At 33.7% G+C, this 25,953-nt stretch overlaps 2 protein-coding genes across 7 annotated transcripts; both read right to left on the reverse strand.

Annotated features, from left to right (window-relative positions):
• Nucleotides 1–679: 679 nt before the first annotated feature.
• Nucleotides 680–10,183, reverse strand: LOC112755701 (uncharacterized). 6 transcript variants are annotated; one of them, XM_072197645.1, is made up of 10 exons: nt 9,835–10,176; nt 6,822–7,333; nt 6,284–6,369; nt 3,969–4,047; nt 3,820–3,879; nt 3,604–3,725; nt 3,432–3,503; nt 2,051–2,729; nt 1,259–1,443; nt 680–1,144 (listed from the first exon to the last, which is right to left on the reverse strand). In XM_072197645.1, exons 2-8 carry the CDS (start codon nt 7,257–7,259, stop codon nt 2,693–2,695), a joined length of 894 nt encoding a protein of 297 aa, XP_072053746.1. In that variant the 5' UTR covers nt 7,260–7,333; nt 9,835–10,176; the 3' UTR covers nt 680–1,144; nt 1,259–1,443; nt 2,051–2,692. The 6 variants fall into 6 exon arrangements, with proteins under 6 accessions (XP_072053746.1, XP_025659744.1, XP_025659745.1 ...); XM_072197644.1 differs by having other exon boundaries at nt 906–1,144; nt 1,277–1,443; nt 9,835–10,178; XM_025803959.3 differs by lacking the exon at nt 2,051–2,729 and having other exon boundaries at nt 9,835–10,183.
• Nucleotides 10,184–13,722: 3,539 nt separating this feature from the next.
• Nucleotides 13,723–15,638, reverse strand: LOC112754178 (mitochondrial metalloendopeptidase OMA1-like). Its single transcript, XM_025801753.3, has 3 exons — nt 14,994–15,638; nt 14,741–14,889; nt 13,723–14,184 (listed from the first exon to the last, which is right to left on the reverse strand). Exons 1-3 carry the CDS (start codon nt 15,636–15,638, stop codon nt 13,887–13,889), a joined length of 1,092 nt encoding a protein of 363 aa, XP_025657538.1. The 3' UTR covers nt 13,723–13,886.
• Between the last annotated feature and the right edge of the window lie 10,315 nt (nt 15,639–25,953).

A 25,953-nucleotide genomic window follows, 5' to 3' on the forward strand; every position in this document is an offset into this window, starting at 1 on the left:
TTTTCGGTGGCATAAAACAGAGAAATGGGTTTGGATATTGTTTTGGCCACCGGAGAGTAACCATGGAGACTGATTTGTGTATTAATTTTCTTCGGGGATTAAAACGTCCGATTTTAAAATCTTCGGAACTGATTTGGATAATTACTCTAAAAGAAATTATACATAAAGAAAAAAAAAAGAATTGAAATAACAAGAACGATAAAAATGATGATTCTTAGAATTTTATGTGGCCATTTATATATAGTAGACCAAAAGATCATAATTTTCTAACAAAATTAATTTATATTTATTGCATTCAATTTGAATAACTATAGTCCTTAATTCATAGATTTATTTTTTTTCCAAAGTTAGAAAAAAAACTCGAACCCGCGACCTCTAGGTGAGTATAGAAAAACTATGTTATTTAAACTATCTCATTGGCCATAGATCTATTATTTTAATGACTAATAAATTAATCAAATTAATTAATTAATACACATAATAAATCTGTTTTAATAAATTAAAAAAATAAATTAAGAAATACTACCAAATCAAATTGATATAAATTATAATAAATTATATGATATTTAAATATCTAATCAAATTAATTAATTGATATAATTCGTTTATCGTAATAACTTGTATTTAATGAGTTAAAAGAAACAAATTCTAAAACAAACATGCTACTTTAGCTCTATCATTAAATGCAAAAATCCAATTTTTATATAATAAAATAGATAGATTGTTAACATTTTTTCAGAAAATTAATAAAATATTCCAGGATTAATTGTTCCAATAATTATGTATCAACCAAACAAAGGGATAAATTTTCAAAGAAAAAAAAGAAGGATTCGTGATTGCTGGGAGTAGCATTCCCAGAAATCTTACCGAAAGGGTCTTTAGTCATTTCTCTCCTCCACGGAACCTTTAACGCTGTCAAACTTTTCCACTACTTCATTAAGAGCTACTACATCAAATCAAAATTAAGTTCATTTTGATTAATTATCCTTAGTAACAACAAATCCGATAACTAAATTACAGAACTGTTATCTCGTCTGTCATGTCTTGACTTCGATATTCATTAATGGTTGAATTTCCAGAGCCATCAAAATCCCAGAGCTCCATCACACGTCTTTGACATTGATATTCATGAATGGTCGAGTTCCTGGGAAATAGTGGCGGCCATAAAAAAATCACAATAATAAAATAAAATAAAAAAACTAATACATACAGCCACCAGAGATGCTAAAAGGTTTTATTTATTTAGTTTTTTGCTTACTGCTTGTCAAATACATACGATGCAGTATTTCCTGACTTCCTCTTCACTTGCCTCTATCAAATAATATGGCAGAAAATTGGGTTCAGATCTTGTGAACACTAAAACCTGAATCCTCTGATGTCATATTCTCGTTCCAATTCTCATATTCTTCCCCACCAAAGACCACTTGCTTGATTCCAACAAAACTATCGTAAAATAAATAAATAAATAAGTATCGAAAAGAATAAGATTAGAGCAAACAAGTCAAACATGTTTTTTTTTTTTTTTTATAAAGTAAAAGCAAAACAACATAAGATTTATTTATAAAGCATAACTTTTCAATCTCTCAACATTTCTTAGAAGAATATCCATTATAAAGATCATGAGTTTTACACCAAATAGATGTTAGGCATCTAATCTTATCCCATAAAATGTTCTTGTAAGAAAATCTGTCATGGAAGTACATGTATTACGCTCCAATCAAATAGTCCAAATAGTAGCGAAAAATGCACAATGCTGCAAACATTTTGGCTCTTTTTCTTCTAACAAACCAAGTCAATAGAAAATGTGAATTTGACACTGAATTTGCCTTCCACATAAAACAAATAAGGGGAGATAGTCTTATTAGACCTTTGAACTGGAACATGTATTCATAATTTCATATTAATTTTGACTAGATGGAAATAGCTTGTATTGGAGGAATGAGTGAAAAGTTGGAAGAATTTATAACTAAAACTACCAAAAGAGTCAAGAGACCATATTCTTTTGTAGGATTAGAAGACAAAGAAAAGCCATCAAGGAGACTGTAAGAACCTGGCATCTAGAGAAAGTGGAAGAATGAAACAGTAATAGAAGGGCAAGGGAGATGCAAATATCAGTGAGATATCACCCAATTTCCCAGCATTTGCTTGTATTATGCAGTAAAAGGACATAGTGATCCCAGCGAGTGATCCCACCAAGTATCCAAAGTGCCACACCAAAGGAAAACTTCATAATCTTTTCAATTGGTGTTTGCCACTCCTACTGAAATATGGAACAATGATAAGTAGTACAGAGATAACTAGAGAGTCAAGATTGAATGAGCGTGATGATCCTCATGTATCCTCAAGCTGGCATCAATGCTCGAGCTAAGTTTGGTCTCGGGAGGAAAATACACCCTTGACAACCTTGATCTGTGATCCCAACTCCCTCAATTGTCAAGGTAAGTGCAAAACCAGATTGCAAGCGGAATTAGCTAGTCCTCCAAGTGTCACCATTTGAGCAACCAAGTCCACCACTAGAGTATCAGTCGTGCATTATCTGAATATCTTCAATCAACGCATTTCACTGGGATATGAGATCCACAAGCCAGCCTCCACACTACTGTTTCACATGTCACTAGTGCCGTTTTATTTGTCAGTGTATTCTGGTCCCTTTTAGGTGCTTTGTTTCTTGTCTTTGGTACAAAGTTTACTATCATGGTATGTTCACGAGAAAATACCTTCCACTACTTCTGAAACTCAAGAAATCACCTTGTTTCTCTTATTCAAAATAGGCAAACATAGTAATGATCCTATGACAGGTATCTTCTCTAATACTCCATAAGTCACCCTAAAAGTTGAACTACAAGAATTTGTTAGCCTGGATTAAGCTTTTGTTCCTAGGTCAGACAAAATCATTTAAGTTCAAGTTTGAGGAGCAACAAAAAGTTTGATTCAGCAGAAGTTACCAACCCAATGGTGACTCAGCTCTCGCTTTCTATCTTTAAAAACTTACTCTTTACAGGACCCAAATACTAAACTTTAGAATATGACTCCATCTATTCACTAATAATATTCAGTGCAAATATGATATAGATTTGAAGTTAGCCTCTTATAAGCCAGGAGACCATGACATTATGATGTCTGTTAACTCAAGTACATGCAGCTGTAGAAGAAATGAAAATTTTCTGGTAACTTGATAATCTCCAGGGATTACTAACCAAGTCAGATATTGTTGGCATTTCATATTTTTTGCTTTATAGTTTCTAGATATCAACCAAGCATTGACCTAATGAATAAGCTCTATTTACTACTGTTATTGCTCATGCAAATTATAAAAAACTGTTTGTTTCCAGATGATTTTAGTTGGGGTGTTGCAGAATTGTAGTTTTTCTTTTCACTGTAAACGACTAAACTAATGTATCAATGGAATTGAGAGAAAGTAGAAATCATACTCAGAACTTATCTGTGTTAATGCATTTATCAAGACATCCAAAAGCAGCGGTTCACTGGTTCCAATATCTACCCTGTCATTTCACAACGAAAAATTATTAGTATTTGCACTTTAAATCCCGCTAATCTACAAACAGTTATTAACAAGGAAAGACTATACAACTAGTTCTGCACCATATTCGAGCCAAGTTGTCTTGAACCTCAAGATCCCCAATGTTGTAAAATGTAGTTGGCGTCACATTAGCTCCTTGAATAAAATCATAACTTGGCCGTTTCGTGATCGGAGATTGTGATAGCTGCAGGAATAATGATAATTCTATAAGCAACAATATCAAGCCTAAATTCCATTAAAAGAGAGTATTGCATCCTTGGAAGAAGAGAAAAATTTACTTGCATGTTCATCGAATTGCATCCACCAAGACGTCCAACAATATGCCACGATCGAATAGTCTGCAATGACCCACATTCAACAAAACATCCAGGCAGAAGCATATGCATCATGATGAATATGCAAAAACAACATAGACAAAGTTCCTTACATCACATATTAAGGAGATGTCTTTTTCCAGTGGTGTATTGTAAAATTCAAGCCATATATATGAGTTTGAAAAATCAAATCTGAAAACACCAATGTCAAAAGCCAATAAGAAAAATGAACATTTAATTATTATATCACACAGATACTGTTAATTAAGCAAAGTAGAGAACCACACATTCTAGCTATTAAGGAGGAAGAACCACTCCTTAAATACAATATCAAGCATCACATATTACCCGATGTGCAACTTTGGGCATCTCATAATACTCAAGTCCCTAACAATACACCGCCCCTGGAGAGTTGACGTCCAAAGCAGCTTCACTCTATCGACATTGACCAATGATAGCCACTTGGCTATCAGTTATCAGTGTTCGATATTCACCTTAATCCAGCCTAGAGTAGCCCTTTCCATGGCGCTGACAACTAGGCTCTAAAACCATTATTAAGTACTTAAGAAAAGTAGGGAACCCCACCTCAAAAGCTAGCTATTAAGGAAGGAAACCACTCTTCTTATCCCATACTACCCTATGAGGGACTATAGGCACCCAATATTACCGAAGTCACTAACTGATACCAACACAAAGCAAATACAAGAGGATCAGGTGGAAATATTGTCGAGATGAAGGATATGGTTGAGAACAAAACAAGTGGCCCAAATACAGTTACAGAAAGGGAATACAAGATTTGGTTACTGAAAACAGAAGACAGCATGTGATTAAATGAGTAACAGGAAGCAAGAACAGCACCTCTGTGCCACCCCAGCCCAAAAAAAGAAGAAACTGGGAACAAGAAGAGGAGAGCATGGTACGGCAGTGTAGCACTAATTCACCCATGCAATGAGAACTACACAAAAGGAACTCCAAATTGAGTTTTGATTTTTGTTGATAAATATTTTTGAAAAATTAGAAAAATAACGTAAATCTACTCGACATTAAAAATAGTCAAGTTCAGTGTAATTGATCATAAATAAAACAATAAAAAGTGACAAAGTATCATGACCCAAAAGAAGACACAGTACAACTTGGAACTTAAAACATCAAATCAACTAAAACAATGGGAGACATGACATTACTATTACTCCATTAGGAGGACCAAAAGTGTGTACCCCTAGTTGATATGATTTACCAAGCAAGCTAGACAGAGAGGATAGGCTAGGTACCATTCTTTGGAGTTTGGCAAGGATAAGATGACAAATTGGGCATGGCTATACAAGGGTTTAAGGTGAGAGTACATGCACCAAGTCCTGCTAGAGCCAATAGCAGCAGGACTCACATCCGTCGCCAATCAGTTATGATGAATTATGGTTTTGTAGGAAGATAGAATCTTTGGTAAAGGAGATCTAAGAATTATATGAATGAGTTAAACGGCTAAGAAAAAGGAGATTACATGGAGACCCAGAAAAGTAAAGGACAGAATGAATTCTCATTTTGTAGAAAGATGGTATTTAGTAAAAGAGATTAACCAATTATGAGAATGAGTAGAAGAGCTAAAAGAAAGGAGATTACATGAAAAACCAGAAATGATAAGGAATGAGCAGTGCCAACCCCTTTGAGATTGCCTTTTATAACCATTAGCTAAGGTGACAACTGGCAAACAACCCGAGTGGAGAAACTAGATAAAAGGGCTTTATTAACAGAGGCACGAATAGTGTCAATAAATAAAGAATCCAAAGACCGAAGAAATTAATTGAGGGAAACAATAAAAGAACTACAAATGACCAGAATAGAAATCGTGGAACTAGAGTTCTAGAGCAGTCAATGGCTTTAGATGCACATGAATGGTTTTACATGAAACAATTTAAACTTTTCAATGGTCTTTATTGTCAAATTCCTTCTATACTACCTGTAATAAGAAAAATTATACCACTATTAAGTATAATCGTATCATATACTTTTGACCAACAGAAATACTGCTCTAGTGTCATACACGATAGTAGGAAAGAGAAAATGACAGAGTAGTATAAATAAGTTGACCAATCCAATCACTATACCAATTTACTAACACCAATAATTTCAATGTCTCGACTATACATCTTTAGAACTTCATAATGATAAATCCTCACAACTTTGCAAAAACTTCTCAATGCAACAAATTATGCAAGCTCCCAATCCCTCTAACGAAAGCACCTTATTGTAAGATGATTACTGCGAATATAATGACAATTTATAATTTAATAAATGAAATAAAACATCAATAAAGTAAACACTAGTAACTCTCTTACAGAAAACTGAGAAAAACTGAAAACTTGACAAGAAACAGGAAACTGCATGCTGCCCAGTACAAACACATGACACACATTTGAATGTTTAAACATACTTGTTAACGGACACTTTCATTGGTACTCCTGATCCCGTCTTTGTGTGCAGTATTTTGTTCCTTTTTTTCCTAATTCTGTCTTCCATCTGCAAATCGAAATAGTTCATGTGACATAAACACAAACAATATCCCCAGCTTAACTGTCGGAATCTGTAGGTACAATAATTAGAACCCCAACTCATGTATTTAGGATAAATATAGATGTTTGTATATTTGCAAATATATCTATATTTACAATTCAATGTATATTTTATAGGACCGGTTCCATCACGTAGTGGTGAGACACGAATTTTATAAACCGTTCTCTTTTTTTTTCTCTCTATCAACAGCAACAAAATTCAAAGAAACTTGAAGCTACTCCTCCATATTTTTCTTTTTGATCCTTTTACTAGGATGATCCATTTTTCCCCCTCAATATGAAATGTAAGAAGGCCATCCTTAAAACATTGGGATCTAAATAACGCCTACTAGTACCAAGATAACATCTTACTACTCAATGCTAGAAATTATGGCACCATCTAATACATGAGTTACTTACTTTGGATTGAGCCTTTTGGGGATCATCTAGTAAACTCCCAAGAATATCAGCAACTTCTGGATCTCTCTCATGATCTTTCTCTGGCCTACCTGTAAATGGTCCTTGGCCATAATACCCACCAACATCATTATCTTCTTTTAACCCCTCTAAATCAATGTCTTTTGTTTTCCTTCTTCCATATATTTCTTGAGCCAAAGTCTCACTACTACCATCATCATCAGCAAGATCTTCCTTAATGAGATCTATATTGAAGTCCTCACCATTCAAGTTTGTAATCCCACCTCTAGAACAGCATAAGGGAGTCCAAGTTCTTGGATAGCTAGAGCTTTGTAGGGAAACCAATGAAAATTTCATGATTTGATTGTTATGGGAAAAAGGATTGGTGCTTGCAATGGCATTGCATAGAGGAAGGCATGCAAAAGGATGTAAGATATTCATGTGTTGTGTGAGAAGCTTGTGAATTGTTTTCTGTTGGCTGAAGAATAAAATTTTAGCTTTCGGCCTCTATCAACCTGCAGCAGGATATTAGCAAGAATGAGTAAAGTATATCACATGAAACCAGCAAGTATTACCAATGTGGATAGGATAGCTCAAAATAAGAAATTAAATAAAATGCAAAAATAAAGTTAAAGCTGAGCTAATTTGAAATAAGTCAACCAAAGCCAACAAATTTGCAACTTGTAAGTTGTAGAAGAAAACATGTTAACCTAAACACATGTTCATCATGCAGAATACAAGCCCAAAATTAATGTCCATCATATGAAATAAGAATGAAGTGAAAAAAAGGTGGCAAATGGTCATAGCATGTAAAAAGGTTTCATGAGGAGAGAAGAAAATGAACGAAGTATTTGAACAACAAATGCACCGCTTGCCTCCTTCAGCAAATAAGCAGTTATTGAAATCAGCACTTAGTCACTAGTTCAACCACATACAGTTAAAGCTATCGGCACCCCAAAATTCATAAAACTTATAAGCTGATAACAAACATATTTTGCACAATTCCACAAGTTCAACAAGTAAATAAACAACACAAGTTCCCGATTAGAAATTTGAAACGCAATTAAATGACACAAGGGAGTCAATTGGATCTACTTGAGGTTTCTTTCTTTGTAAAATAATCTAAAGCTTCACGATATGTTAAAATTTTTCGTTTGAAGATGTTCTCCAATTATTACATATAAAACCAACAATGACCCTCAGATTGGACATATAAGGTTCTAAAATCCAGATTGGACATCAAACCACTCAAGCAACCAGGTCAAAAGTTCAGAGATCCAACCAATTGAACTGGGCCTCAACCGGATTCCACCAAATTATAGTAAAAATCTGTTGTATTACTTAATCTAATAGAGCAACTATGGGAGCAGGCCCCAAAGTTGGTGTGGGATGTTTTCAGGATGATTAGAGCATTTTTGCTTCAGAATGTATAATAATATATTCAAAATGTCAGTGTTTGGCTTAAATCCTAATTTGGGACAACATTGAATCCTTTCGAAACTTTTTGGGACAAAATTAGTACATTTGAAACGTTAGGGACCAAATTAAGATTTAGCCCAAACATTGAAGACTAAAATAGTACTTTACCCAAATACAAATGTCATTTCCCTCAAGCATGGACAAAGTAAAAGTTCAATAATCAAGTATGATTCTACAACACAACAAAAAGAAAGTTTTTGCTCAATAGATAAGGTTCAATATGTCATTAAACAAGTGATTTGAATCATTCTTTTTCTACCTATCTCAATCTATTGCTCAATCCTTTGCTTATTATTTAATATTACTATGCTAATAAGAAAAATCAGGCTGGTTTCTAAAGTAGTCTGAAAATTAGCTCAGGAAACCTAGGATAGGTGGAGCAACATATACATATCCGTAGCATCAACATATCGCATATTATCCTTACCAAATAAACTTTGGGTCAACAAGAGTGTTTGGTGAAATCATTTTTAAAATTTAAAAATTCTATAATAGACGTTAATATAAAAATTAAATTTGGATATTAATTAATGGATATGATTATATTAAACTCTTTAATTTTGATAAGCATAACTGCATAAGTCATCTTTGAAAAACTCCACCTTAGGTGCTTTCAAAAGCACCTCTATCTTTTAAAAGCTGCAAGTACAAGCACGTGATCTTTTTTATTTACCAAACGCAAAATGAGAAGTTTCTCTTCGAAAAGCTTTACCAAACCAAGTCTTAGTCTTGTATGCAAGAGGTAGGGGCCCAACATGTAACACCTTAACAAATTATTAGCATATGAAATAGAAATTCTGAGAAACTAGATTCTTCTGGAAGTTCCAATGGCAGTTTCAATAGTTTTCTAACATCATATCCAGTCTAATTCCAAACTATTCTGATCAAGTTATAAAAATTCTATCCAATGTGCAAGTTTTGACAATTCTTTGCCTTGCATTTATCCAATTGCAAATATTATTCTTATAATATATGTGGAACATACATAATCATAGCTTCAACGGAGCATTAACTTTACTCTTCATGTGTACACAGGCATTTCAAGTTTAAACTTACTATTCTCAATTACATCTTCAATCATGAAAGCAACTATCTCATTCTTTTATGATTTAAACCGTAATTCTTTTCTGTTGTTTGTGTACCAAGATTTGATGCCATTAATAGAAGAAATAACTCAATTTAAAGTTACAAAGCATTATGACAAAATTAAGAAGTATACACACAAGATGAAACTGTAGCAAGTTCTGAGACAAAATTTGTGGTGATGACATTGGAGTTGAATTTTGAAAATGGAACCAAAATTCATGCTTTTGCTTCTACTGAAATAAATTCAAATAAAATTTTCATTAAGAAAATAAAACATCATTAGCGACAAGGATTTCGGCAGCATCAACAACAACGATGGAAGTTTCAAAACAGAAGCTGCACCACTAGCAGCACTGCTTAAGAAACACCAGCAGCAGCAGCAACAAGACACGCAACAACGCGGCAAGGAAAAACAATGTAATAAACAAGAAACAGAAGCAGAAACCAGTACCAGTAAGAGAGACCGACTAACAGAAGGCGAACTGGAGGAGCAACGGCGAAATGGAGGAGAGGCAGCGAGATCGATGAGAAGAGACTGGCGTCGCCGTCGCAGAGAAGAGTGGTATCAGTCGGCGTTTAGGAGACAAGACGATGGACTCCGCAGTCGGACGTCGGCGCAGAGAAGAGGAAGAGTGGTATCGGCGTCGAAGAGAAGGTAGAATGGAAGAAGAAGAAGGTGGCCTCAGCGTCAAAGAAAGGGTAGAGTGAAAGTGGAGGACGTTAGACCTCAACACTCAACAGTGCCGCAGACCTCGGAAGAAGGAAAAATCTGTGTTTAGATAACTCTTTAGGGAAAGGATTCGGTGATACTGACATGTAATTTTATGTAAAACTAGACTTAGAAATTAATTTAAAATATATATTTTATAAAATATATAAATTAATTTAAAATTTAATAATTATAAAATTAAAAGTTTTTACATAAATTAAATTTTAAGTAAAATTATAAAAATATTCAATCTGAATTTATTTATTTGATTTTATATTATTATTTTTATTTTTTAAGTAATTATTTTTGTTTATTTTTTAGATTATATTTAAATATTATAATACAAATATAAAATATTAAATTATTTCGTTAATCTTTATAATTTTATTAAATTTTTTAATTTTTAATTAAATTTTTAAATTATTTTTAATTTTATTTTATGTCAAAATGTTAAAATTAATGAAATATTTCTCTTAAAAAATATAAAAAATTAATTATAAATTTAATAAAATTATAAAAAATTAACAAAATAATTAAACCTATTTTTTTATAAACTCGATTTGTTTTCTTCGTTTGTTCCAAAATTGATATTCAATTTTTGTTGAATTTCATCAACTAAGATATGTTTGACTTTTATCTTGTAAAATCATGCATATTTTTTTTATCATATTATTTTTTTGTTATTAGTTAAACAATAATATTTAAAATAAGATGTTGAGCTACTAACTAAAAACATTGGATAATATAAATTAAAACTAGTAGTCCTTAATATTTTCTCTATTATTATTAACTAAAAAAATATATTATGATTATTCATCTCAAGTAGTGAGTAGAAAAAATGAAAAATGCGACATAAAAATAAAAACAAAATGCTTTAGTTTGATAAACACAAAATTTGCATCATATATTAAAATATTTGACCATTTTATATGGGTAATATTTTTTTTAAAAGTTATGAGGGGGATTCAAACTCGCAACTTTTAAGTGAATATGAAAATATTATGCCATTTGAGTTATAGCTCGTTGATTTATATTAATAATATTGAACAAATGAAAAAGTAGGAAATAAATGAAATGCATAATTAAATAGTTTAATGTTAGATGTAATTAACAGAGTCCTCCAAATTGTTGTCAATATTAAAGAGTAATTTGACTGTATATGTAAAACTCATTTATATTATATTATATCAAAATTAAATTTATTAAAAATTACAAAGATTATTGTGACTAATTTCAAAATAAGAAAGAAAAAATGATAAATGCATTACTTGCAATGATATGTAAAGTATAATAGGATTAGAAAAAAAAATAATAATTCATATAAATAATATAAATGAGTCTTTAAGCTAAGTAATAAATGCATATATGAGCCTTTGTTTTTTTTTTCTTTTTCAAAATATTTTATGTTAGAAAAAAAAAACACTAATATTTTATGTTGTTGATACTTGATAGTAATCTGTATATATTTTTCAATCTCGTGTTTTATACTTCTTGTTTGTTCTATCAAAGAGATGTATTTTACATGTAGTCAAACTAAAAATTTAAAATTTTACTTCATTATTACTTTTAAAGTAACTTTTACACAATAATAATAATAATAATATCCATCACTAAGAAGTAAAAGACCAATTAACAAACCTAATACAATTACTTATAATCAATTAATCATCCGTCAAATGGTTACAAATGGCACAAATAATATCAGCAACGTGCTTCACATATTCAGCATATTTGGGTACGAAGAATGATCAGGAAAAACAGGATCAGATATTGGAATTGAAATGCGTCAAACACAATTCGTAATGATCTTTCGCATCTGAATCAGTTGAATTTCTTAACAGAGACTTAATGAGACTAATTGTGTTTGTAACGTTGGAACGAAGAACAACACCAATGGTGTAATTTGCAAGAGTAATTACTAATTAGATCTGCACGGTTTGTACCACTTTAGAATTTTGAACAAAACGAAGGGTGTAGGGTTGTGTTGCAAATTTTGTTCACTTCAACAATTTTGTTGGTTGCATTTGAGGATTGAACAAATAAAAGGAAGAGTAGCACCACTAGAGAAGAGAGTAGCGAAGGTTTGATATCCATAGCCATGTTGAAAAAGAAAAAATTACAGAGGATAATAATGGTAATACAAACTATTTGATTATTTTAGTTGAATTTGGATCTTTTAAATTTGAGATTTTCACTTTAAAGAATAAAATGAGATCTCCTACCTCTCTCATATTTTCTCTTGATTTCACTTATGAAATAAATGGTAATAAATCATATTTTATTTTTAAAAAAAAAATTCAAAATTTAGAGAATTTAAATTCATTTTAGTTTGTTCATATGTATATATCAATGTGAATCTATTTATAAACAAAAAAAAATTTGAAGAGATAACACTATAGATTACTACTAATACGGAGAATGATTCCCGAAAATTAGAATTTTGGAATGAAATTACTCTAATCAAAGATTTGTGTATTTACGATTTATTTTGAAACTTCAGGAGTAATAAGTGGCCACTTATGCTTTATGCGGACAACATTCTTTTGACCTTGACGGTGTAAATGCAATGTAAATATGTAATGAGTCTCCATGGAAATTGAAAAGTCATAATGACATATTAGGAGTCAAAGTTTTGACTAGTGGTCTTATATCCCGTGAGATAAATTGAAGAATATATATTATTGACCTGTTAGTTTGTCCTCTAATATTATGTCATATGGTAGATAACAACATTTTTCGTAAGAAACTAAGTCAATTTACGAAAGAAAAAAAAATTTTATCCAATGACTGATTAAAACTGAAGAACTAACTTGATAAATTTAAAAAATTGATAAACTAATTTTATTAGGAATTTGATTATATGGTAAAAACGGAAATATTAATATGCAAAATATAAATTAAGAGATTATATTACATGATGCATTAGAAAATAAAAGAGTGTAAATTTGAAGGGGCTCATTGTAAGAGGTGTTGATAATTTTATAAACATAAACTGAAGAGTTGCTAAAATTGTGAATTAACATGCAATAATCATCCTTGAAAACTAACTGAAACCGAAAAATATATTTACCTCAAAGTTTTTGAAATCCAAGAAATCCATCCGATTCATTTTGTCATAGAACCGCCCAGGTGTGCCAATAAGCCAATTAGTTCCTCTATCTTCTTCATGTCTGATTTCACTTCACCAGGTTGTGCAACATGATATATTTGATTTGATAGCTCCCTTGTGGGGGATATGATTATTCCTAGTACCTAGTATAAGCAAAAAATAAAATAAAAAACAAAAACATTAAAGATTACGTAATTAATCTAACTACAATCAAACTCAACAAAATATATGGCATTTAACATTATTTTTCTGTTTCTCATCCACCTCCTTTGTCAACATCAATACCATCATCTCCACCTATTGAGGCTGAACCCATAAGCATCCTTCCTCCTTTCTTTTAACCGGTTGTGAAAGTCTATTCTCCTAATTATTTATCCTGCCCCCAGTTTCATATAACCCTTTGTAAGCATGATAATATCAACCTTGCATGTATACACTTGATTTGGTTGTTGCAATAAGCCACTAACATGTATTGAACACATGAAAAAATAGTCCCTTCTACCTTAGAAACACCTTTGAGATGTTAGAACAGATGATCTAATCAATAATTTTCTTTGAAGCGCTGTGCAATTAACACTTTACGTAACAAACATCTATCTATGAAACTAAATTGTTGACAAAATTCATCATACAGAAAATTGTCTAGCTTTTCTTTTGGCTAAAACAGAATTCTTTTAAGTTTCATCTACAGGTTCTTTGTTGATTCTGGTGTGGCAATATAAGTTATGTTGGTCCAAACAAATCCTTCAATACATCTTCCAGACCTAGCATTCTTGTATATGGTGAATGCTTCTTCCATTATTTTGGCCTGGGAGAGCAACTCTGCTCTCTTTCTTCCAGATGGATGAGTGAAGAGATAGTCCCAAAGTGCCCACTCACCCTTGACTTTTCCCAGCTTCTCATACACTGTGGGCGCCACCCGTGGATCATATCCGGCGGAAGCAATTAAGAGCAGGCCAATGTAATCGGCTTCCATTTCCATCCTGAAAACAGGATTTAGTTATAAATATTTAAAAAAGGAAAAGTTTCCACTTCAACAAAATATCTACCAAGAAGAACAATTACAAGGAGCATGCATGATTATTTAAGTATAATCAGAAATTTAAAACAACATTGACATGCTGATAGATGGCACACAATAATGTCTCAAGGGAACTACAATTGAGGATGAATGAGGAAAGACATGTCAAAATTTGATTACTGTATCACAACACCAGAGTTTCAAATGAATTATTAAGTCCCATCTCACTCAGAAATTTTATTCAGAAAAGATATCAACTATCATTTACTCAATTGAAATGATGGTAAAGCATATGGTAAATGAAATGGAGTTCTTATTTGCTTGGAACTATCAAAACCTTCTATGAACTAATAATATGTTATGTGGAATAAAGCACTAAAGCAATCCACAACAGCATTCTACACTATTTAGAGAGCCATGAGCCCATGACAAACATAATGTTAAGTAAAATGCAACAAGTATAATCAAAGAACCACAGAGGAAATTGACTTATTAGAAAGACATGAACGAAGTTATACAGTCGATTGAATGGTAGGCTCAAGAAAAGAGAAGACATTATGGTGACGATTTCCGGGGTGACAAATCGATAAAGAATAAACTGCAGGATAGCAAACCACAATTTCTTCGTCATATATTCAGCGGTGTGTCGGGCCAAAGCATGACCAACCTAATTAAGAAGAAAAAACAGACAAATAAGCATAGATATCTTTCAAGAACCTCCTACAAATCTTAAACTGAAAAAAGAATTAGTTAAACAAAGCACAATTATACCTCATGTCCAATTATAGTAGCAATCTCAGCATCACTTTTAAAATGCTCTAACAATCCGGTGTATACAACAATCTTACCACCAGGTAGCCAAAAGGCATTGACTTCCGACTCATTGACAACAAGCACCTCCCAATTCAATCCATGGAGATGCGAGGCAGCTGCCCCTTTCTTTCTACTTTGCTGAACCCAACTGTCATCAAGGATTTCATCTTCCTTGTGCCAACCACTCTCTGCCTTACAATAAGCACTAGCATCACTCCAAACTTGTTCCTTGCTCAACCCTCTCTGCAAGGTATCAATGATTTCCATTGATATCATCCTTATCCTCACACTCTCAGGGTGTATGGGAGGCAAGATCCTTCCCTTAAAACTCGCCTTCTTTATCTCGAATTCAGCCTCACCAAGTTGCCTCTCCATGTCATTAGATAACAAAATGCAGCGGGTTCTCTTGGTATATGGAACTGTTTCTAAATCCCAAAAATGCATAGTAATCAATATCCCTGACCCAACCAACACAACAAAGAATACAAGTCTATGATTCCGAATATTTCGGTAGCGAACAATGATCAGTTGGCGAATCACTAGAAACACGACGAACGTTAACCATGATGCCATAACACCATCAGAAGCAGCATAATGCGCCATTGTCGTAACCGAAATGCGTCAAGTAATGATCTTTGGCATCTGAATCAGTTGAAGACTAATGGTGTTGGTAATATTGGAACGAAACAACACCGATTGTGTAATTTGCGAGGGTAATTAGATCGGCACCGTTTGCACTACCGGGGTTTGAGTTTAGAAATTTTTGAACAAAATGAAGGGTTTATAGGGTTTAGGGTTGTGTTGCACATTTTGTTCACTTCCACAATTTTGTTGGTTGCATTTGAGGATTGAACAAATAAAAGGAAGAGTAAGCGCCACTAGAGAAGAGAGTAACGAAGCTGTGATATCCATAGCCATGTTTGATAATAATAATAATAATAATAGTAATACAATCTATTTGATTATTTATAAACAAAAAAATTTGAAGAGACACATTCTGGATTACTACTAATAAGGAGAATGATTACCGAAATATTAATTAGAATGTTGGAACGAAATTACTTTAGTACCAATGATTTTTCGTTTTATTTTGAAACTAGAGGAGTAATAAATGGTCACTTATGCTTTATGCGGACAACATTCTTTTGACCGTGACCGTGACCGTGTAAATGCAATGTAAATATGTAACGAGTCTACATGGAAATTGAAAAGTCACAATGACATATTAGGAGTAAAAGTTTTGACTAGTGGTCTTATATCCCATGAGATAAATATGAAGTAAAGATTTATTTAATTTATTTTTATGTGAAATTAATAATTAAAAATTATTAGATAAATATATATTAAATTATTTAATAAATTTACATGAACATAATTAAAATAATAACTGAATTTACATCGTAAATAAATATTATTAAAAAAATAATTTTTTTTAGAAAATAATAAATTTGATCTTTTCTCTTTTATTATGATCAATAATTTAGTACGCAAATTCTTAAATTATTAAGTCAATTATTTATGTTTAATAAAATATAAAATATATATTGACCTGTTAATTTGTCGTTTAAGATTTAATATTATATCATATGGTAGATAACATTTTTCATAAGAAATTAGTCAATTTGTGGGAAAAAGAAAACTCGTCCATTGACTGGTTAAAACTGAAGGACTAAGTTGATACCCAGATTTAAAAATTGAAGAACTAATTTTATTACAAATTTGATTATAGCGCAAAAACCAAAGAACAATTTGATTGGTATCTCACGATGAGCACTAGAATCAATGAATGGATGTAATATATATGTGACATGCAAAACATCGGGGTCAATGCAAAAGGTTGACATTTTGACTTTTTAGTGTTAACTGTTAAGTATATCGGCATTTATGATGCATTTGCTTTGTATTCTCTCTTTTTTTTTTTTTTTTTTTTGATGTTCTTTTATGGTGCATTTGCTTTGTATATCCACCTAAGTAAATTAGTCTCTGAATTTGCTATTTTTCAGTTTTTAAATTGATCAATTAATCCTTCAGATTTAATTAATCTAGTTGACCAGTCAATGACTTCAACGGATCGCGGAAATTTAAAATGAAACATTAACCGTCACTTAGTATGACATTAGACAAGCTATCATAGTTAAAAAAAGTGTTTTAAATAGTTTGGTTCTCCAAATTTGATCAAGGTTTTATTGTCATGGTAAGATTGGATTAGTTTTTAAAAAAATATTTATTTTTTTATTTTTCTACTACTAAAAAATAATAAAATAAATGTGAATTTACTTGTAAATTTTTTTTAAAAAAAATTATCGTAAATTTTATTGCGAATTTATCACTCATGAAAAATATGTAAAATTTTTGTTACAAATTGTAAGATTTATAGCAAATATCGTAGCTATTTTTTGCATCAAAAAGAGAAAAATATTACTTGCGAATTATTGTTGCAGATTTTATTTTTTGTGCAGTTGGCTGCATCAATTACTTACGATTTTTATTATAGATTAATTGTCTACAAAATTTGTTACAAAAAAATTAGCTACTATCTTTTTTGCAAATTTTGTTAGTCGTGAAGTTTATGTAATAATTACTTGCGAATTTTGCTGCAAATTTCATACATACAAAAAATTTGTAGCTAAAATTGCATCAAAATTAGACAAAAGTGTTTGATTTTTTCACAAAATTTCCTGCAAATTTTACAAGTTTTTTGCAGTAAAAGTCGCTAGTAAATTAGCTGCAAATTCCAAAATCCACAGCATGCAATAATTATCCATGAGCTCAAATGTTGCAGATTTAAATTAGGAGCAAAAGTCGCAGGAAACAAAATTATTTGCAATTTTCAATCAAAATTCGGAAAAAAAAATCGCAGCTAATATGTTGTTTTTAGTAGTATTTGAAAGAAAATTAATAGACAAAAATAAATTTTTTTATATTTGGATATATTTTTTAAAAAAAGTTTTTAAATATTAAAAACGTCTTTTGTTTTTTTTAAGCAAAGTTTTGTTAGCTTTTAGAAAAAGTAAATAGGTTTAAAATTAAATAAAAATATTTTATTTAAAAAAAATACTTTTTCGTTCAAAAAAATTAATCCAAACCAACACTGTCTCTCTAGAAATTAGTTTTAAAAATGTTTTGTCCTATCAGATTTTAATGTTAGAGTATAATTAAGATAAATTAAGATCAGTTAGCATCAATTATATTTATTTAGCATATCTGTATATTATAGGATATTACATTTTTATTGTTTTGATTCTTGTAATACCTATATATACAGATAAGCTAAATAAATATAATTGATATTTATTGATCTTGATTGATCGTAATTATACTCTAACTCTATGTTAGAAACGTAAGAGAGAGTACTAAAAAAAGGTTTGTGTGTATTCAAGTTGTGTAGAATAATACAGTATAAAAAGATATTTATAAATGCTAAGAGAATCGAAATAATAAAAATGTAATATCCTATAAGCCGCTATAATAAATATTCAAATATACTAAATAATTCTAATGAAAGTTAATTGATCATCATAATATATTCTAACATTCCCCCTCAAAGTTTGAAATTTATTTAAAACAACAAAATAAAGAAAAAAATTGCATCAACTAATAGAAAGGGTAGAAACAGAATTGTCGGAAAGAAAACTGCCGCAAAAAAGTGCAGACAGAACTACTACAAGGGAAACGCAGACAGAACTGTCGCAAGTGAAGCACAGACCAAAAATGCTACAGAAAAGCACAGGCGAAACTGGCGGAAGAAAAGTGCAGACAAAACTGTAAAAAAGATGATGAACTGTCGAAAGATGATGAAAAAATCTGATTTTTCTATGAAACTAGGTACGTAGCGGATGATAATGGTGTTTAATTCATTAAACATAGAAAGATACAAACAGAAATGATAGACTAATCGGTAAGATAAAAAAAAAAAGATAAAAAACATAACAAAAGACAAGAAAAAATGACATAAAAAAATGTGAAAAATACGATGATTTTACCAAAAGAAAAATAACATATCCTCTTCAAAGAGGATACTATGGGCGGATACTATGTTAGAAAGGTAAGAGGGAGTAGTAAGAAAAAAGTGTGTGTATTCAAGTTAAGTAGAATATAATATAAAAGGTATTTATTATAGGTGCTAAGAGAATTAAAATAATAAAAATGTAATATCTTATAATAAATATTCAAATATACTAAATAATTTTAATAAAAATTAATTGATCTGATACAGTCACTACTCCAAACCCATCTCAGCAGCTAAATCCAACAAGGGAAGAAGAAGAGAGTAGCGACACTGACCCAATTGTTAACAAAAGAGAGCGAAAGATGCCATATTGGGATAGGGACTATGTAATGGGTAAATGAATGAGAGAGCATGGTAATAATAGACAAAGTTGTAAGGATCTGATAGGGATTTAAGGGAAAAAAAAGGAGAGAGAAAGGTAGGAACAATCTAGACAGTTAGTGAGGGAGTCATCCCTGACTCGAAGAGGGGAGAGTGAATTTCTGTTATTATTTTTGGTTCATCAATTCCATTTCCATTTTATTCCAATTTTGTTGATGTTTACTGACTTTGTTGATAATTGTGAAATTGCATTGTGCTCTAACATTTGGTACTTTCGTTGAGAGGGTTCTATCATGGAATCAGGAACTCCCATCTTCCGTTTGGAGGATGTATGCGAGCAGAACCGCTCGAAGATCGCAGCACTGCAACGGGGCCAGATTGAGACCATGGCTCAGCTCAATGGTACCCAGGAGCGTATCGATTCCGTCGAGACGTCAGTGAAGAACATTCAGAAAATGCTTCGGGATTCCTTGAAGCTGAAGCAGGTTGTTACTGATCGTGGGACTCCCGGCGATTTATCGGAGTACACAGCGGAATCACGACTTCCGAACTGGCCGAAGGGAATGAAAACAGAGCTACCCATGTTTGATGGTGAAAAGGTAGAGGAGTGGACGTTCCGTGCACGAGAATATTTTGAGCTCTATTCGGTGCCGGAGATATGGAGAGTTCGTATGCTCTCCTTCCACATGATGGGACCAGCATACACTTGGTATCGATGGTGCATCAACAACTCTATTAACCATACTTGGGAGAGTTTTTTGGAAGCACTCTGTGTTCGTTTCGGCCACAACATTTTCCATGATTCCAAGGCGGCTTTGAAAGAACTCAAGCAGGTGACTACCGTTTCGGCTTACCAACATCAATTCGAGGAACTCTCCAACCAGGTAACGGGGCTAAGTGAAGAGTGGCTGACATCCTTGTTTGTAGCTGGGCTGACAGAGATGCTGAAATGTGAGTTGATGCTGGCTAAACCGTGGTCATATGTTGAGTCGTGGCTCTTGCAAAGCTGCATGAGCAGAAGAATCAAGCGGGTGTACTGAATTTGAGACCGCACGGTGGTTGAGCAGCGGCAGGGAGTCTCACCATCTCAATTTGGCACTACAAGAAACCCTCCTACCCACGTGACATCTTTGGGTAAGGCCAGCAACACAGCCACTGCAGTGACCGCCAACCATCGTCGCTTATCGGCGGCCGAGATCAAACAAAGAAGGGATAAAGGGTTGTGTTACTATTGCGATGAGAAATACTCTACGGGTCATAAATGCAAGTCTTCTTACTTGCTGCTCGTTGGTGGTGAGGAGCTAGAAGAGCTAAAAAGAGACAGACCAAGTGACTTTCCACTCTCGGACCATGAACCACTCCATTCTTCCCCTGAACTCTCAGATTCAATGCTATGGTTGGAGCTTACCACCCGGAGACTATCCGAGTGGCAGGAACGTGTGAAGGGTTGCCGGTTATGGTGCTCGTTGATGGTGGCAGCACACATAACTTCATGAAGGAGTCCATTGCCAAGAGATTGAAGTTACCATTGACTCCGGTGCATCAACTGAATGTCTATGTGGGCAATGGTGAGTGCATCGGGTGTGCTTCCAAGTGCAATGATATCCCATTGCGCATGCAAGGGTATGGATTTCATTTGGAAACCTTTATCTTGGATATTAAAGGAGCGGACGTGGTGCTGGGCGTGCAACGATTGATGCAATTGGGTGACGTGACAATGAACTATATGCACTTGACCATGGAATTTAAGGTGGGTGATCTCACGGTTAAGCTGCAGGGTGAGAGGCTATTCCAACCTGGGGCAGTGGGCAATCGGGCTTTGAATAAAATGGTATCGGCTGACGTCATTGCTTCCTTCTTGCACTTGCGAGTCATTGATCCCTCAATTACAAGGCCACAAACTGAACAGGATGAAGCTGTCCAATTGTTGTTATCTGAATATCAAGAAGTTTTCAAAGAACCAGAAACCTTGCCACCTCCAAGAGAAATTGAGCATCAGATTCACTTACAACTGGGGGCTGACCCAGTCAATGTGCGACCATATCGCTACACACATTATCAGAAAGGAGAGATTGAGAGGCTAGTAGAGGAAATGTTGCAGTTCGGGGTAATCCGTGAAAGTCACAGCGCCTTCTCTAGTCCTGTGCTACTTGTACGCAAGAAAGATTGCAGTTGGCAGTTTTGTGTTGACTACCGAGCCCTTAATGCCATTACCATTAAAGATAAGTTTCCCATTCCCACTATTGATGAAATTCTCGATGAACTATTTGGTGCTGCTTATTTCTCCAAAATTGACTTGCGTTCGGGTTACCACCAGATTCAAGTTCGGGATGAGGACATTCCAAAGACCGCCTTCCGTACGCACCTTGGCCATTACGAATTTATGGTGATGCCTTTTGGTCTTACCAATGCCCCTTCGACATTTCAGGAAACCATGAATAAGGTGTTTCGGCCGTACATCCAGAAATTTATTGCAGTGTTTTTCAATGACATGCTTATTTATAGCAAATCCAAGGAAGAACACATTGCACATTTAAGAACAGCACTGGCAGTCCTACAACAACATCAATTTGTGGCCAAGCTCTCTAAATGTACATTTTTCCAACAAGAAGTTGAATACCTAGGCCATGTGGTGGGCAAGGAAGGAGTGCAGGTTGACAACTCCAAAATTAAGGCAATTGTTGAATGGCCCAAGCCAGTGAACTTGAAACAACTGCAGGGCTTTCTCGGCCTCACTGGGTACTATCGGAGGTTTGTCGCAAGGTATGCGCAACTGGCTGCTCCACTCACTGAACTTCTCAAACGCAATAATTTTCATTGGGAGCATGCAGTGGAGATTGCATTTGAGGAGTTGAAGTCAGCCCTTACTGGTACTCCAGTATTAGCCTTACCCGATTTCAATCTGCCATTTACGATTGAAACTGATGCGTCAACCCAAGGGATTGGTGCAGTGTTGTCCCAACAAGGGCATCTTCTTGCTTATTTTATTAAGAAACTTAGTAGAAAATTAAAGGTGGCATCAGCTTATATCAGGGAATTGTACGCTATTACCCAAGCAGTGGTGAAGTGGCGGCATTACTTACTAGGGCGCCGTTTCTGTATCAAGACAGATCACCAAGGCTTACGTGAATTAATGTCACAGGTGATGTTGACCCCTGAGCAGCAATTCTATCTTACCAAGCTTTTGGGATATGATTTTGAGGTCATATATCGTTCTGGCAAGACTAATAAGGCTGCTGATGCCTTATCTAGACAGGGTGATGGGAATCCAGAGGTGCAATTCCAGGCATTCTCAACTGTGCAATCCACATTATGGCCATTGCTCTTGAGCGCCACTGCAGAAGACCCAGAAACCCAATCAATGATAGCACAATATAACCAAGGGTCCATCAACCCTGAATTCCTATTCCAAGAAGGGTTGCTAACTTACCGGGGCAGAATTTGGGTGCCAAATTTTGAGGGTCTGCGCAATCAGTTACTCAAGGAGTTCCATTCTACACCCATGGTGGGACATTAAGGGGAACTAAAGACTTTTAAGGCCCTTGGTAGTGTCTTCTTTTGGCTTGGACTTCGTAGAGACATTCACAAACTGATTCAGGAATGTGAAACTTGTCAAACCACAAAATATGTGCCTGCAAAGTAAGCTGGCCTCCTCAACCCCTTGCCGGTTCCTAAAGGTCCCTGGATGGAGCTATCCATGGATTTCATAATGCAATTGCCAAAATCAGCCGGGTACTTTGCGATAATGGTGGTGGTGGACCGCTTTAGTAAAACAGCTCACTTTGAGCCGCTACGGGCAGGGTTCACCGCTTCTTCAGTGGCCAAAATTTTCATTGCAGCTGTTGTTAAACTTCATGGTTTTCCTTCGGTGATTGTCTCGGACAGGGATCCTATTTTCCTCAGCAAATTCTGGCGCAACCTGTTCGAGCACAGCGGAACGCACTTGCACTATAGCACTGCCTACCATCCACAGTGCGACGGTCAAACGGAAGTGACAAATCGTTCCCTGGAACAGTACCTTCGAGCATTTACCCATTCTCAGCCACAATTATGGACGTCCTTTTTGCCTTTGGGCTGAATTTTGCTACAATGGATCATTCCACTCTACCATCCAGATGACCCCACATGAGGCACTCCACGGCTTTCCCATGAACCTACTCCCTGGTTACATTCCTGGCACTTCTCCCGTGGTGGAAATTGACTCCTTCTTGAGGACCCGTGAAATTCTCAATGATGAATTGAGCTTCTATTTGCACCAGGCTCGAAGCCGCATGAAGAAACAGGCAGATAAGCATCGCCGCGATCAAGAATTTTGAGAAGGAGAGTGGATTTTGTTGAAATTAAAGCCCTATCGGCAGATATCCCTCTTCCACAAGGAGCATCCAAAGCTGGGGAGACGATTCTTTGGACCGTATCGAGTGCAACGACCTGTGGGAAAGCTGGCGTACCGATTAGAGCTCCCTGCCGGCAGCACCATTCACCCCGTCTTCTATGTTTCTATGTTGAAGAAGTTTTGTGGAGAGCCACCAACAGAGGTACCCGTCCTGGCGGGTGCACCCGCTGCTTTTCAGCCTCTCCCATCTGCAATTATTGCACGTCGTACGGTGATCAAGGAGGGACAACCAGTTGAACAAGTATTAGTAGATTGGGAGGGAACATCGAGGGATGAAACCACTTAGGTGAATAAAGAGGAGTTATAGAGGATGTTTTCTGTCTTGACCTTGAGGACAAGGTCATTGTTGGGGAGGGGATAGTTGATACAGTCACTATTCCAAGCCTATCTCAGCAGCTAAATTCAACAAGGGAAGAAGAAGAGAGTAGCAACACTGGCCCAATTGTTAACAAAAGAGAGCGAAAGATGCCATATTGGACTAGGGACTAATGGATAAATGAATGAGAGAGCATGGTAATAATAGACAAAATTATTAGAATCTGATAGGAATTTAAGGAGAGAGAAAAGTAGAAACAATCTAAACAGTTAGTGAGGGAGTCATCCCTAACTCAAAGTGGGGAGAATGAATTTCTATTATTGTTTTTAGTTCATCAATTTCATTTCCATTTTATTCCAATTCTATTGATGTTCACTGACTTAGTTGATAATTATAAAATTGCATTGTGCTCTAACATAATCCTAATATATTCTAATATTTAATATTATGTAAAAATAACTCACCATTACAAAAACCAAATTTTAGTACATTTTGTTGGAATATAAATTGACTATATGGTTATTGCACGTTAATTAATATTTTGGGTCACAATATTGTCACTTAGCTTTTATAATATTTCTCCATACATAATTTTTTAAATTATATATATGTTTGTATAAATTTATAAAAAAAATGATATTATCAAAAATAGAAGTGTCAATATATATTTCCTGTAATTTTGTTAATTATTCTGTTTTTAGAATTACAAATTTCACATCTTTGTATTTTTATTTTAGTACGTCATAAATTTATAACAAACATCTCACAAAAAATGGTTATTTTTCACACGTACATAAACTCCTCGATCTTTTAGAATTTACAGTTTACAAATAAATATTTGTCCTAAACTCACGTGATATCTCTCTAATCTAAATATTAATATGCAAAATATAAATTAAGAGATTATATTATATGATGCATTAGAAAATAAAAGAGTGTAAATTTTAAGGGGCTCGTTGTAAGAGATGCATGTTTGATAATTTTATAAATATAAACAAAAGAGTTTGTTGCTAAAATTGTGAATTAACATGCATGCAAGCAATAATCATCCTTGAAAACTAACTGTGAAATCAAAGGTTGTGTAACATGATATATTTGATTTGATAGCTCCTTTGTGGGGGATATGATTATTCCTAGTACCTAGTATAAGCAAAAAAATAAAATAAAATAATAAAATAAAATAAAAAACAAAAAGTCAAAAACATTACAGATTACATAATTAATCTAACTACAATCAAACTCAACAAAATATATGGCATTTAACACACACTTCTATATCCAGTAACCCCTATCCCAATTTTCGAGTCTTTCATTCCCCAAAGTAATAGCAACTAAAGGTTAACAATTTGCAACCATGAAAAAATCAGGTGATTAATAAATTATTAACAAACTCAAAAGAATTAACCATAATCAACACAAATTAACTTAGATAACAATTAACTCAAAAAATTAGTAATCAACCAAAATACCATTAATTCATAATAAAGTTTAAATTACATCTAACCTAATTTAATATTATTTAATTAATTTTTAATTATACTAAATTAATGTAACAAACTCTAATCACACACTTCATTAATAAAATATTTAATAAAATCTTAAATAAATAAAAAATCTAAAAAAAATAAAAACTATACAAATTAAAATTACCTATGATAATGACTGCAAAATAATAAAAGCGTGGTGGTAATAGGAGGCAAGTAAAATCTAAGTGGTAGGGTTAAGGTTTAATTAGTAAATTTTAGGTGTAATATAACAAACAACTAAAAGAAAAAAAATAGACAACCTTACCTTTGACATGGTGGACTTCAGCAGTGATGGCGGCAACGTAGGGACAACCTCTGACAACAAGAGACATCACCAGCTGTGGCGGAGGCTT

Source organism: Arachis hypogaea, chromosome 6 (genome assembly GCF_003086295.3).
Source record: "Arachis hypogaea cultivar Tifrunner chromosome 6, arahy.Tifrunner.gnm2.J5K5, whole genome shotgun sequence".
In the NCBI taxonomy this organism is placed as follows: Eukaryota; Viridiplantae; Streptophyta; class Magnoliopsida; order Fabales; family Fabaceae; genus Arachis; species Arachis hypogaea.